The 15,881-nt window shown below is 35.7% G+C and overlaps 1 protein-coding gene across 1 annotated transcript; it reads left to right on the forward strand.

The window, feature by feature from the left end:
* Positions 1-756: 756 nt before the first annotated feature.
* On the forward strand, positions 757-4,160 carry LOC113306511 (26S proteasome regulatory subunit S10B homolog B). The gene is made up of 10 exons (XM_026555441.1): positions 757-910; positions 1,525-1,644; positions 1,798-1,934; positions 2,064-2,225; positions 2,324-2,410; positions 2,498-2,584; positions 2,690-2,827; positions 2,969-3,160; positions 3,244-3,342; positions 3,622-4,160. Exons 1-10 carry the CDS (start codon positions 817-819, stop codon positions 3,694-3,696), a joined length of 1,191 nt encoding a protein of 396 aa, XP_026411226.1. The 5' UTR covers positions 757-816; the 3' UTR covers positions 3,697-4,160.
* The last annotated feature ends 11,721 nt before the right edge of the window (positions 4,161-15,881 follow it).

Below are 15,881 nucleotides of genomic sequence, written 5' to 3' on the forward strand. Positions count from 1 at the left end.
TCAGGTAAAAATTTCAAAACCAAAGCCTCAGAGTCTACAAGTAATCTATCATACCAATCCATATATGTGAAATTCCCATAGTTACCGGATTGCTGAATCGGCGGAATCTCATCTACCTAATTCGAAAGAGCATCCAATACAGAACAAATAGAAGTTAGGGTTTCCGATTCATGACAACACCATTGTGAAAGCTTCTTCCCACCGATCGATTAGCTTAACAGAACGATGAACCCGATGAAATTACTCATGAGATCAGATTTGATGAACTGAGCCATATCATCTGGGTGACGAGTTTTCTTAGATGGAGTCCTAAATTCATGAAATTATTGAGATATTTTGTGATTTTGATCTCCGTTTGATATCATGATTTCTTTGTAATCTCTTTTTTTATTCCAATAATACGAAAACCGTTGTTATTCAATTCCTTGACTGATCGAACAAAAAACTTCTTTTTTGATTAGAAGAGAGAACAAGAAGGATAAAGGAAGTCACGGATATAAAAATACAAAGGAAGAAGAATGAAGGAAATAATTTTAGAAAATAAGGGTGTGAGGAAAATTTTAACCTAAAAAATGGGTGCGTCCTTGAAGATTTCTGTCTGTGAGTTTCACAGTGTTCAAAATCTTAAAAATGGATGTGGCTGTAGTTTTCACTTTAACAAATTCTCCTACATGATATTTTTTTTGGCCAAAAATATGGACGGGCTATGGCCCGGGTTAGCCCTTTGCTAGGCCGGTCTTATTTTACCTAATTTAATAGATCAAAATAAAATTAGGGAGATTTGATCTCCACTACCAGCTAACCTCAAAGTAGAGGATGGAAGGAGAAGATGAACGGCGTAAGGCTGCTGGTAGAGATTACCGTAAGAAGCTCTTGCATCACAAAGAGCTTGAATCAAGAGTTAGAACAGGTTCGTTTTGTTAATTTTTTTACAAAACCCCTAACTTTACTTTCACTTTGGTTGCTGTTTTAGGGTTTTTATATTTGTGAAATTGTTGAAAATTAAGAACCCTAATTCTGACTGTGTAGATCTTAGTTAAAATGATTACTTGTTTGATTCCCTGTTTAGATCTTAACATATGAGCTGAATTTTGAATGGTGGTGGTAGGTGAATATGGAATGCAGTGTGTTGATAGACTTTTATTAATGAACCCATGATTTATCTGGTAATGCTAAGCGAAGCAACACTTATTTTTTGAGGGTAAAAAGAAGAATTTTTTGGGGATAATAGAAAGGAGGGGTTGAGGATAAGTATGATTAGGAACAAAGGGTTGGGTTTATTGAGAATTCTGTCCATGTCTAACAATGGTTGTTAATCATCAGTTTGAGCTGAGTAGTATACTGACCTTTTGGTGCTGTGCATAACTAACTACGAGCTACTTGTTGCCAATAGCTTTCGAATGTCAAATTTCATGCGAGATGTTTAGTGTGTGTTTTTGATAGAGAACTGATTTTGTGAATAGTTGATGTCTACATGTTGCTATGGTCATATTTGAAACTAATAATGAATTTATATATGCGCAGCAAGGGAGACTTTAAGAGGTTCCAAGAAGGAGTATGCTAAAACTGAAGATGATCTGAAGTCCCTTCAGAGTGTTGGGCAAATAATAGGAGAAGTTCTGCGACCTCTTGACAATGAACGCTGTAGGTCCTTTTCTTTTCCATTGTCATGGGGTTTCTGGGTTACCTATCTGCATGTGGAGCTACATTTTTTGTTGGATTTATGTCTGTTACCCCATCAGTTGGGACATCTGTGAGACAGCAAAGTAATTAACTGATAATGTTGTTATGTTCCAGTAATAGTTAAAGCAAGCAGTGGCCCTAGGTACGTTGTTGGTTGCCGCAGTAAAGTAGATAAGGAAAAGCTTACAGCAGGAACAAGGGTCGTTCTTGATATGACAACTCTCACAATCATGCGTGCCCTTCCGCGTGAAGTAAGTTATTGTTCTGTATTAGTTAAAGTAATATGGTTATCTTTTCTCACTGATGCAAAATTAAAATAATCAATCCAACTGGAATGCTGGTAGATTATTGATCCTATCTGCTGATTATTTTGATCTCAGGTTGATCCAGTTGTTTATAACATGCTTCATGAAGATCCTGGTAACATTAGCTACTCGGCTGTTGGTGGATTGTCGGATCAGATTCGTGAACTAAGAGAATCTATTGAGCTGCCACTTATGAACCCCGAACTCTTCCTTAGGGTTGGTATCAAGCCCCCCAAGGTAATGTGCACTATATTTTAGTTTCTGCATGTGTTGTTTTTCTTTTTACTCGAATTGTGAAGGATTGCAATCTCAATGTTTTTGATCTCAATATGCAGGGTGTTCTTCTCTATGGGCCACCTGGAACAGGCAAGACACTATTAGCCAGAGCTATTGCCAGTAACATAGATGCCAATTTTTTAAAGGTCTGAATTTTTTGATTTCCTGTAAGGCAATAAGACATCCGAAATTTTGATGTTTCCCTTTGATTAATACGAATCTTTTGGCTGTAGGTTGTCTCAAGTGCTATAATTGATAAATACATAGGTGAAAGTGCAAGATTAATTCGTGAGATGTTTAACTACGCACGTGATCATCAGGTAATGCCAAGGTCTATGTGTATCAATCATGACATATTATTGATTAGCCTTGATCCAGACCAAAAAGTGTCCTGAGCATCTGATATTTGGTGTTTTCTTGTTAAGCCTTGCATCATATTTATGGATGAAATCGATGCCATTGGAGGTCGCCGATTCAGCGAGGGTACCAGTGCTGATCGTGAAATCCAAAGAACATTAATGGAATTGCTTAATCAGCTTGATGGGTTTGACCAACTAGGGAAGGTATGCGCCTAGACGATGGTCTTTGTCTTTGAAAGCAGTTGAAATACTGCTATGGCGGTTTCACTTGTTTAAGTTCTATATTTCTCAAGTGACCGCAGGTGATAAATTACAATCTCTCATTGTTTTGAAATGGATGTATAGGTTAAAATGATTATGGCGACGAACAGACCTGATGTCTTGGATCCCGCACTTCTTCGTCCAGGGCGACTTGACCGAAAGATAGAGATCCCATTGCCTAATGAACAGTCTAGGATGGAAATCTTGAAGATCCATGCTGCTGGGATCGCCAAACACGGCGAAATTGACTATGAAGCAGTTGTAAAACTGGCTGAGGTCTGATCCCTCTCATAACTTTTCTTATAAAATCTCATTGAAGTAGCCAAATCAACCTTTGAAACTGTTGAACTCTTTCCCAGGGCTTTAATGGGGCTGATTTAAGGAATGTCTGCACTGAAGCTGGGATGTTTGCAATCCGTGCTGAACGTGATTATGTCATTCACGAAGATTTCATGAAAGTAAGTCTTGTCTAAGTTAATTTTTTTTTTAAAAAATAATCCTATCTTCCTGTGTACTGTGGTGTGATAAATAAAACTATGCAACTGAGAGGCTTTGGCAAGGGTTTTATGGGAACCTTGTTCAAACCCGGAGCAGTTTATCTCCAATGCTTCCTAGGTTATTATTGTTTTCAGCCTTGTCTAGTTACCATTTTGACTTTCCTCTTTATTTTTCTCGATATGGTATTTCAATTACATTTAGTGCAAGTGATTTCTCATATTAAATAATTCTGTTTTCAGGCAGTGCGAAAACTGAACGAAGCAAAGAAGCTCGAGTCAAGTGCACATTACAACGCGGACTTTGGAAAAGACTAATCGGAGGAAGCTTCATGCTCTTTGTTGTCTAAATATGAAAGCCATGGATGCCGGGCAGTGCACCATATCTCTCTTTCTTTTTGTCCCCTTCTCCTGAATACCCTTGAATTATGTAAGGATGTGGTTGGGCTGTGTTAAGCCAAGATTGCAAGTCAAGGATATTAAGTACCCTGGAGCGCATAAGAACTTCGCAATTACCTTTACTTGGGCTCTCATTGGAAGACTTATCAGCAGTAACTTCTTCTTCTACTTTGTTTCCTTTCATTTAGTGGCCGTATTATATAGTCGCTGATTTAGGCGTGCTGGATGAGTTGGACGACATAAAGACGAGTCGATTGTAATTACCTAAAAATAGTAAAAGAATCTATCTGATTTATAGGTATGAGGGGTCAAAGACCTTAACTAATTCCATCACTTTCATTCTTTTTATCTTTTTTTGATACTAAAAGAAATTTATTGATCAACTGGTGGTAAATGTTACATAGTTTTCTTCTATCCATTTGATTATATCAGTTAGATAATTACTTAAGAAACAAAAGTTTTTGTCTTCTATTCTAGCTTTTTTTTTTGCCAAGGCATGAGCTACATTGTTTCCCAGCCTATTAACTAACTTAAAAAACCATAACTTATTACTCGAGAAATTGTTTTTAATTGTAAAAATTAAGCCTTGATTTAACCGGTGAACTTGTAACTCGTGAGAGTTAATAGAGATCGCAACAGTCTCACAATCCATCTCAAAAACGACTTGGATATATCTTAGTTCTTCAATCCACTCCACAGCTTTCTCCAGAGCTTTGCATTCAAAGTATTCAGCTCCGAATTCCGCATCCACCTCCTCTTCCAGCTTGAATCCTTTAACTCTTTGGGCGTTTGGATACACATTCAGAAGTAACTTCTTAACTTCTAGAAGTCAAAAAGCGAGAAGTCAGTTTGGGTGTAGATTTTCAGAACGACTTCTAGAAAAAGAAAAGTCGACTTTTTGTGAAGCAAAATATCTGGACTTCTGACTTCTGCTTCTGGAGAAGCAGAAGTCAGAAGCAAAACTGTATCCAAACGCGCTATAAGCATTGCCCTGCAAAATCACGAACAACTAGGCCAATACTACCTTTCTTGGTGTCAGATATATATGAAGCGTCCAAATTAATCTTTACAAATTCCTTGTCCGATGGGAACCCTTGGTTGATCAGGATAGCAGAATTTGTATTTATGTTACTAGTTGAAATAGTAAGATTGCATTGCTGAATTAAATTATGTATCCATTATTGTGTCATGTGGATTAGGTTTAGTGTTCTGAAACACCAAGCTACATCTGTCCTTCTAAATATGCCAAACCGCGCACATTCACATGCAAATATTTCTTTCATGATCCATAAAATTATCATTCAAGTGCATATCATTAGATGTAAACCAAGTTATAACCCACTTATGAAAAGTAGTAAAGCTATGTATATTGGCAGAGATATTCACATCCATACCCATCCATATAGCTCTGGCAAAATTACACTCCATAAAAAAATGATTAACCGTTTCTATACTATTATTACATAAACTACAATGCAACTCGATATCTTGTTTGTATCTAGCAATTTTACCTCTAATGGGCACTATATCTTTCAGTCATTTCCAAACAAACAATTAAACTCTGTGAGGGGCTCTAACATGCCAAAGGTTTTTCCAGACATCGCTACGAATAAGATCCCTATGAACGTGATCATTGACATAGTTGATGCAAATAATATTGTAGGCATTTTTGACATGAAACTTTCCTTTTCTATCAGGTTTCCATAAAAAGGAATCCCCACCAGAAGGAGGAATTCTCATATTGAGAATAACATTAGTAGTATCCGTAGAAAATAAAGAGTTAATGAGATTAATATTCCAAACTCTAGTGTCAGGTAGAAATAAATCACATACAAGATTATAAGAAAACAGGCTAGAAAGTACAGTAACTGGAACAGGTGGGCTATTATAACCAATAACCCAACAATCTAACCAAATGTTAATTTTAGTACCACACCTAACTGCCCACATAGAGCGGAGTTGGACTACTTCAAGACCATAATAAATACTTCTCCAGAGCCAAGAGCACTCATGTTTGAGTTTGTCTAAATGAAGAATACTGCCATATCTTCCATTTTTAGCTCTAACAATTTGCAACCAAAGGGCATCCTCATCACTACAAGATTTCCAAGCAAGTTTAGTAAGTAATGCCGTGTTAAAATGTTCAAGATTTCTAAAAACTAACCCCTCTAAGGATTTAGGAATACTAAGCTTATCCAAACCAATAAAATTGATACATCTACTGTTTTTATGACCCCTCCAGAATTATCTGTCAATTGTATCCATTTGAGCAATCATGTTTTGAGAATTCTAAAACTCCCCATTTGATGTGCTGGCAAAGCATTAAGAGCATGTTTAACCATAATGGACCTAGAAGAATGATTCATAGTCTTCCCTTTCCAAATCCTAAGCCTAGAACCAAAGGAATGCATGATAGGTTTGAAAGCTTTTGTTTTGTTTCTACCTAAAAGGAGAGTGACACCCAAATACTTGTCAGTATCCAACATCTCAGACATGTTAAGCTCTTTAGCAAGATCATGTCTAGTACCAGGGCTAATATTGTTACTGAAATAAACACTGGACTTACCAAGACTTAACATTTGACCAGAGACCTTACCAAATTGATCTAAAACATTCATAATACCATCTATGTTATGCATATCCGCCTTAGTGAAGATGAGAATATCGTCAGCAAACATAGGATGGGTGATACCTGGAGAATTTCTAACAGCTTTAACACCTGAAATCATATGATTAGTTTCTGCATTCAAAAGAAGTATCGAAAGAAATTTCATGCCAAGGATAAAGAGGTAAGGGGATAAAGGATCCCCTTGCCTTATACCCCTAGTAGGAGTGAAACTATTACTAGGAGAACCAGATTGATCAATATACTTGCAGAATTTATCATCAAAACCAGATTTTTTAAGGACACCTAGTAAAAAAGACCATTATAGTCTATCAAAAAGCCATAGAAAGATCAAGTTTTACAGCCATAGTTCCATTATAACCTTCTTTATGCTTCATGGTGTGAATCATCTCATGAGCCACTATTATAATATCATGAATTGCTCTCCCAGGAACAAAGGCAGCTTGATAGGGTGAGATCAAGTGCTTGAGATGAGGTTTAATTCTATCAGCTAGAATTTTAGAAATCACCTTATAAACAGTGTTACACATACCAATTGGTCTAAAATCTACCAGACTCTTAGCATCATCAGTTTTAGGGATCAAAGATATAAAAGTCTTATTGAATTCAGTGGGCATATATCCATTTTCAAAAAAACTTTGAACCGCTTCAGCGACAGAGTTACCAACTATGTCCCAGTTAGATCGATAAAAGCCATCTTGAAATCCATCCGAACTTGGAGATCTCCAAGCAGTCATATGTTTCAAAGTAAGGTGAATTTCATCGCTAGATGAAGTTCTAGTGAGATTGATATTATCTTGGACAGAAATTATGCTAGGAATAATATCAAAAGTATTGTCAGAAAAATAAGGATTAGACGTGTTACTCACAATACTAAAATGGGAAACAAGCATATTAGAGATGTCATTTCTATCATTATGCCAAACACCATTATCATCACACAAACTGTCAATGTTTTTCCTGAACATTCTTCTATTAGCAAGGGTGTGGAAATACTTGGTATTATTGTCCATTTCAGTAATGAATTTATCTCCAGATTTCTGTTTATAAAATTCAGATTGAATACTAAACCAGTTATCCAAATTCTTAGTGATATTAACAATTCTATCATGTTGAGTACTAGCGAAGTTCTCTTTTTGAACTAAATCCAACTGGCGTTGCAAAGAATTTATGTTTCTATCAATATCACCTAACTCAACCTTATTCCAGAGGGAAAGTCGTTTTCTAGTGCAATGTTGTTTAGAGGACAATTGAAATGCTGGGGAGCCATTATTCCAAGCAATTTCAAGCTGAGATCTGAAAGAAAAATGTTTCATCCACATGGCAAAGAATTTAAAAGGTCTCCAACCATTTCTAGCTTATTCTTCATAAGTAAGGAGGACGGGACAATGATCTGATCCAACTTGAACTAAGTGAAAGAGTTTAGCTTGAGGAAAATTTATAGTCCATTCCAGGTTACCTAAAGCCATATCACTCCTAGATTTCCTCTTACCAATGCCAAATTTATTACTAGACCAATTAAAATTTATATCTACAAAACCTAGGTCCATAAGAAAACATGAATTATTTTTTTCTTGTACATACTTATCCTCTGTAGTAGCACTACTAGAATCAGAAAGACTATGTAACTGAACATTTAAATCACTTATAACTAACCAAGGTTGCATAATGTTTTCACTAATTCTTATCATGAATTCCCACTGTTTTTTTTTATTATCCAAATAGGTTGAACCATACATGAAAGTGATAAGCACCTCAGGTTTAGCTGGATGAATTTTTGTAACAACATACATCATATTATTCGAAGCCTCTTGTATCTCACATTTTATACCAGCTTTCCATATTAGAAGAAGACCACCAACCAATCCTATTCTATCAATGCAGACATGATTGTAAATCTGTATCACACAGAAAAGTCTACGGTAATAGATAAATCTGTCTCCCACAGAAATACCTACGAGTTTTGTTCCGTCTTTTGATAAATCAAGGTGAACATGAACCAATTGATAAACCAGACTTATATTCCCGAAGAACAGCTCAGTATTATCAATCACCTCACAATAAACTTAATCGACGCGGCGAAAGAAGATATTGTGGAATCACAAACGATGAGACGAAGATGTTTGTGATTACTTTTATATCTTGCCTATCGGAGATATCAATCTCAAGCCAATCATTATGGTTGTAATCAACATGATAGAAACAACAATATCAGATCACACAACTACGAGAAAGTAGTATCGGTCTGGCTTCACAATCTCAATGAAGTCTTCAAGTCGTTAACCTACAGGGTCTCGGTAGAAACCTAAGGTTAAAGGAGAATCGACTCTAGCTTATACAACTGGTATCACACAGGAGGTGTGGGGATTAGGTTTCCCATTTTCTAGAGTTCTCCCTTATATAGTCTTTCAAATCAGGGTTTGCAATCACTGTTAGCTTAGTAACAAAGCATTCAATATTCACCGTTAGATGAAAACCTGATTAGATTCAAGCTAATATCTTTCAGCCGTTAGATCAAAAACTTAGCTTGTTACACATAAATGAAATGCACGATTTTAGGTTTGTATAACCGTACCCAAACATGTACATTCGTTGGTTCAACAGTAGTTAACCAAATGGTTAGCCATATGAGCACTTTCATATCAATCATATTATTCTTTACCATAACTAGTTTAAATGAACTAGTTAGAGAGTTGTTTAGTTGCTTAGATATTATAGAAGTATACAAGACACAATTGAAGCAAAAACGATTTGATTCACTCGAATCGATTCATGAACTTTATAGCCACGGTTTGCAAACTTGCATTCCTTAGTTAATATAAGTATAAGTTCATGAATAATCGTTTTTAGAAAATAACCAACCTCAGTACGCGGACTTAAGTACCCGGAATAAGTTTGTAAATAGTTCACAAACTCCAGCAGATTTTCTCGGGAAGAGAACCTTCGACAATACGCGGACTGGGTTCGCGGTCTCTGTTCCAGTTTTCCTGAGAAGCAAAGTACACAGACTTTGGTTCAAGGAATAAGGACTTATACATGTATGTGTTTCCACATAATGCTTATATAATCTAAACTCTCATTTCAATCATTGAAACATTCTTAGAGGACGTTATATAGTTGTTATTCACAAACTATTTTTCATCAAAGCCATTTTCAAGTAATTGAAACATAATATGACTTTCGTCACTAGGTAAAGATGAACTTGGATAAAGCGAAAGCTTACCAACACATATTTTGATAAATAGATAAGCGAGATAAACTAGGCTCAAAATAGCAAATGTGTATAATGAAAGTCTATATAGCAAAACGACTTTTGTCTCAAGATAGGAGATAGAGTAGATATACTTTTGAGTGATAGATAAGTTCAAGTCTCCACATACCTTTTAGTCGATGAAGTTTCACCAGTTCCTTGATTAGTTCTTCGTCTTGTATGATGATCGTCATGGAGTTCTTGAGCTCAACTACACTTTCTATCCTAGTCCGAGACTTAGCTATAGTAGACTAGAAATCAAGACTTATAGTTTTGATTACTAACATTGAAAAACATGCTTGAGATAGCAACGCATGCGAGTTCGACCGAGAAGTGCTCTAACACTCATCCAAACCCAAACCAGCAAGCCTATCTTCGATTGTCGTAGATGAATGGCATTAACAGACCCTTCTTCTTACCAACTCATTTTTTTCTCCAATTCTGGCCTAGACAAGCGGGTACCCAACTGCTTCATCTTTGTTAACATCCAATTATAGAAAAACTCAATTCAAGAAAAACCATAGTTTCCATTTATTCTTCCCTGTAGATTCAATTATCAAACAACATCATTCTCTTTGACCAAACCCTAATTTCTTCATCTCAGAACACTAAAATTGGCAGAAAAATCTTCATAATTGCTTAATCCCCATCAATAGAATCAAACCCCTCTCACTCTCTGCTTATCATAAATCAATAGAAATATCAATCGAATTTTCCCTTTCTTCCGTTCTGTTATTGATAGAAACCTACAAATCGCCAAATCTTCACTGCCCATGACCACCAATCTTCTCTGTTTCTATAAAAATCATCCACAATATATTTCTTCATTTCACTCAAGTCTCAAAAAATATGCGCCTCTAACTCTAGTATTTCCATCTTTACATCGACAAATAAAACCAATTTCGTCGCCAATTTATCCTTCTCGTTGACTCCATTACCATTTGGTATTTTGTTTTCTCCTTGTTGTAAATTATGGTTAGGGTTTGTATCTAAATAAGGGTTAGAAACGACTGATGTATTGGGGTATATATAATTTTGGTAGAGGAAACAATAATGCGGGTTTTGTCATAGAAATTGATTGGATTTGCTCATGGGGTATACAAGGAGAAAAAGTTTGGTAGGAGTTGGTGGTGAAATTGATTGGATCCAGAGGGGATTTTTCTTCAATTGGGGTTTGGTTGAATCTGTTCATGGGGTTATGCCGAGTTGTGGGTAAATCTGTTCATGAGGTTATATAGAGAAGAAGAGAAATTAAGTGGATCAACAGAGAGTAATTAAGTGGATCAGCAGAAAAAAAATAATTAAGTGAATCTTTTCATGAGGTTATGTAGAGTTGTGGGTAAATCTGTTCATGGGGTTATGCAGTGAGACCAACAAACATCTTGTAATAGTCAAGAACAACTTCTTCCTCAATATCAATTTGGCGTTGTAACAGAGAGTAAGGAGAAGAAGAAGAAGAAGAAGAATTGGGAGTGAATAATATCGGGTTCTAGGGTTGCAGAGAATATAGCCCACTTCAAGGTTATACATGTAATCTCATTATTTTCGTAATATTTTAATTTTACAAATTCATTAAAGTCGAGGTATAAACAATCAACACAGGTCCATGTTTGGTCCAGGTACCAAGCCCTAACGTTGAAAAAGTATTAGACCAAAGCCTAGTATTGGTCAAAACCTGAGTACTAAACTCCAATTATCCCTAACAACATCCAAGAACACAACCCTTACGGACTTCTTCCTATCGATTTCTACCGAAAATAACACTTGTTATTATTGAAACATTTCGCCCAAAAAAAAACTGATTCCCCCTTTATGATGGAAAGAGTTGCCTAATAAACGATTTTGTCATTTTAACAAACACTAGTTTCACATCGTATCCAGATACGGAAACCATCCAATAAACTTCTCTCTTTTTTTAAACAGAAGTCCAACCAACTTCCCCTACACTCATGAAAAGAAAATTCAAACACAAGTTTAAAGAAAACAGAGGATTACTACCTCTATTAATCCCCTATTCTATGTCTGTTTTAAAACCACTTCAAGCCTCTTATTCTAGATTTTATCTTCTTTTTACTAGAAATTCTTCCAGCCTCTTATCCCATATCTAATCCTATTAGCACTATAAAAACAAAGTTGAACTAGCAAATTAAATCGACTCACCTATGACTGCTCGAAAACTAAACCATGGATACCATTATATCACTATACAATTAGATCGAAAAAGAACCGATTTTTTTTTTCTTCTTTAAAAAAAAAACACAAGACAAAGGTGTTCTTTCTCAATCTTAAAGAAATGTTCGACGCCCTTCCACCCATTGCAAAAGAAAGCAAGGATTACAAGGCCTGATGATTAAAGTCGCCTAATTTCAATCTTAGAGAGGAGACAAGCAACACAAATTTAAAGATATTTGATATAATGATAAAAATCAAAAGAAATTTAAGAAAACTAATGATGCTCAACAACATCATTACAACTGATGTTCAACAACATCTAGAGTACGGAATATTGAAACAAGCATAAAGAAAGAAATAGGAAAAAAATACATGATGTTCGACAACATCCTTACCGTTGATGCTCAACAACATCAAAAACAAATGAGATTCAATATATCGCTAGCAAAACATAACCAAAAGAAAACTCCTGCTGATTCCATTTCATTCCTCTCTTATTGATGATCAATCTGCATATCCACTAACCCCTGCTTAATTACTTAAATTAGGGAATCCAGATTTAGAAAGTTACTTCATAAAGAAACGATGGAGATATTTTTTTTTGTTTTGTAAAATTACTGTTTGAGAGCTAAGAGAGAGAAAGCAACCTGTTTGATCGGGTAATCATCCCATTACTTTCATGCATATGGTTTCGACACATGGACCATGATTTTGGACCAAAAGAAAAAAAAATAGATCAAATTTCTTAAGGAGAACATCATGATGAACGATGATATAGTAAAAAAAATAATTGAAGTTTGAAATTTGAGCCACGGGTACCAATGAAAAAAACATACTTATTAAGTTCCACATCCTCTTTTTGATAAAAAAAACTTTCCACTCTGAAAGTGTAATCTCTCCACCGCATACATGCTTGTGAATCTCAAATATCAAGATAGCAATAGTGTTATTTTTTTTTTTGCTTGATAATAACTTTTATTAAAACCAAAGATAAAAACCAAAGTTTATACAAAACAGCCCAATATAGATGGGCTTAAAACAAAAAACACTGAAAAAGCCCATTAAAATTTAACAAGTTCTGTAGTAAGGTTTCCCTGGGATTTCCATTGCAGTCATGAAACCAGGTTTTGTGATATAGATTCTACTTACTCCCTTTGCTAGATTAGCTCCTCTCTTGGACATTGAGTCTGCTGAAACATTTATCTCCCTATAGCTATGAGAGAAATACCATTCCTGAAGAGAGCTTTTGATTTTGTTCCATCTTGTCATGCTCCACCAAGGGACTGATTGTGACTGGAAAGCCTTCATTGCTGCTTGAGAATCAGTTTGGAAGCAAACTTTGTAGAAGTTATTGTTAACATCCTACTCTCCTGCACATAACACTGCAAAAATTTCTGCCATAAAATTAGTAGCTATCCCCAGTCCACCTGACATGGCATATAGATACTCTTCATCCCATTTTATACAAACAAAACCATATCAGAATGAATGGATCAGTTGGCAGCTGAAAATATATCTCTATTATTCTTGTTATCTTCACCTTTCTACAGTTAAGCTTGAATGTTTTGAGAATCTGCAGGTCATAAGATGAGTTCCACATGTTCCCAGACATTCTCACTTCACATTCTTTTATAAAGTGAAGGATTCTTTGATTCACAGAGTCTATGTTCATTTTATCTTCCTCATAGACTAATCTATTTCTCAAGAACCATATCTCCTTTAATGTTATCATAGCTACCACTCTCCATAGTTCTTTTATAGCTGGGCTTGTATTCTTTGCTAAATGAAGTATATCTTCTATGGATTTAGGATTTATAAACTTGAAAATTCCTCCCAACCAACTCCAAATTATTTCACTGAAATCACAATACCAAAGTATGTGATCCAAATTTTCCTTCTCTTTTCTGCAGAAAGGGCATTTTGATGCTAGCTGAAAAAAAAATTTCTTCATTTTTCATCAGAAGGGACAACACCTCTTACTAGCTTCCAAACATTACCTGATATATTGGGATGAATACTTTTGTGCCATATTGCTTTTTCCCACTGAGCAGTTTGAAATTTTTTCCTTATACAATCTGCAGCAGATGCAACAGTAAAATTACCTGTTGAAGTAGCACTCCATATCCTTCTATCTTCCTTGTTGTCCAAAACTGGTAATTCTACTGGGTCAAAAAAGACAAGAAAGCATTCTGGAATTTGCCATACTCCATTCCTTATCAGCTCTCCCACTTTCATTGTTGGATTTTGTAGCATAATGGGGTTTTCAGGGAATATATCTTTTAAAGGTTTATCTTTTACCCAACTATCATTCTAGACTGAAATGTTGTTTCCATCTCCTACTAACCATCTTATATGCCCAGCAACATCAGCAGCAACCCATTTAATCCCTGGCCAAATTGATGACTTTTTATAGTAGTCAATCCAATTACCATTTTTATCTTGAAATTTGCCTTGAAAGAATCTAGCCCATTCATCTTTACCATTTTGAATCTTCCAACACAGTTTCATAAGCATTGCTTTATTTATCACTTCAATCTGCCTTATACCCAATCCACCTTCTGCTAATGGAGAGCAAGTTTTTTCCCATTTCAAAGTTACTGTCTTTCTCACTGATGGATCTCCAGACCACAAAAAGTTTCTTATTATTTTCTCACTTTCTTTTAAACTTTTTTGGCCATTTATGTACTAACATGTTGAAAATAGGGATGCTACATAACACAAACTTCACAAGCACTAACCTTTCTTGAAATGAGAGCATTTTTCCTTGCCATACAGCTAAATTTTCTTGAAGCATTTCCACACTCACCCATACATGGTTTGATATTATCAATCCTGGCATTAACATAACTCCTAGGTATTTATCAGGGAATCCAGCCAAGGCCATACCACAATATGCAGCTAATTGATTTTTTCTAGCGATGCTTGTACCTCCTATAAAACATTTGCTCTTTGAGAAGCTAATTTATTTCCCAGATGCATTCTGATATTCTTCAAGAAGCAGTAGTAGTTTTCTCAAATTTCTTCTATCTCCATTACAGAAAAGAAATATATCATCTGCAAACATGATATGAGTTGGGTGAACTCAATTTCTATGAACCATGGGTAGTAAATCACCATTCATCACCATTGAAGATAATTTTCTTCTTAACACATCTTCAGCAATAACAAATAGTAGAGGTGAGAGAGGGTCTCTCTTTAGCCCCCTGCTAACATCAAAAAATCCAACTGGACCCCCATTAACAAGGATTGAAATTTAGCTGATTGAAGCAAGATATGAATCCATTTGACAAATTTTTATGAGAATCCAAAACTTTTTAATGTATGAAAAAGAAACTCCCAACTAAGTGAATCATAAGCTTGAGAAATATCTAATTTTAATCCAACATTACCTCCTCTTCTCTTTGTATTGAGTTCATTGATCATTTCAGATGCTAGGACTATTTGATCTTGAATATTTCTTTCTTTAATGAAGGCACCTTGCTAAGGAGAAACTATCTTCTACACAACTGAGCATAATCTTATAGTGATAATTTTAGTGAACACTTTGAAGAGTCATTTTTTGAGTCATTTGTAGAAAATAGAAGAAAATCCCGTCATCCGGAAATAAATGGCAAAATGAAGAGTCAAAATGGAGTTCGCGACTAAAAATCCAAAAATCCATAGCATGGCATCCAAGACAGTGATAAAGTCAACTGAAGGCATTCCATTAAACCTGTCACAGTGAAATGTGTGATTTTGAGCAGCAGCTTTGGTGGAATGGAAATGAAGGTCAGAGATCGAGTGATACCGGAGATAAAGGAATTCAGCTGGAGAAGTGTAGTTGGAAGAAGAACAGGGAAGATGTTCTAGAGAAGCAACAAATACAATTGGATACTGAATCCATATGTGAAGAATTACTCGAGATGTGCACTTGGTGGTGACGAAATTTATACTGGCAGAGACGAACTTATGGTGCCAGATGAAGAATGTTGTGGTGGCTGCATGGGAAGCAATGCCGATACTCAGAATGGAGATGGCAGCAAAATCTTGGATCGAAACCGGGGGTGATGAAGCCCA

This window comes from Papaver somniferum, chromosome 8, assembly GCF_003573695.1.
Source record: "Papaver somniferum cultivar HN1 chromosome 8, ASM357369v1, whole genome shotgun sequence".
NCBI lineage: Eukaryota > Viridiplantae > Streptophyta > Magnoliopsida > Ranunculales > Papaveraceae > Papaver > Papaver somniferum.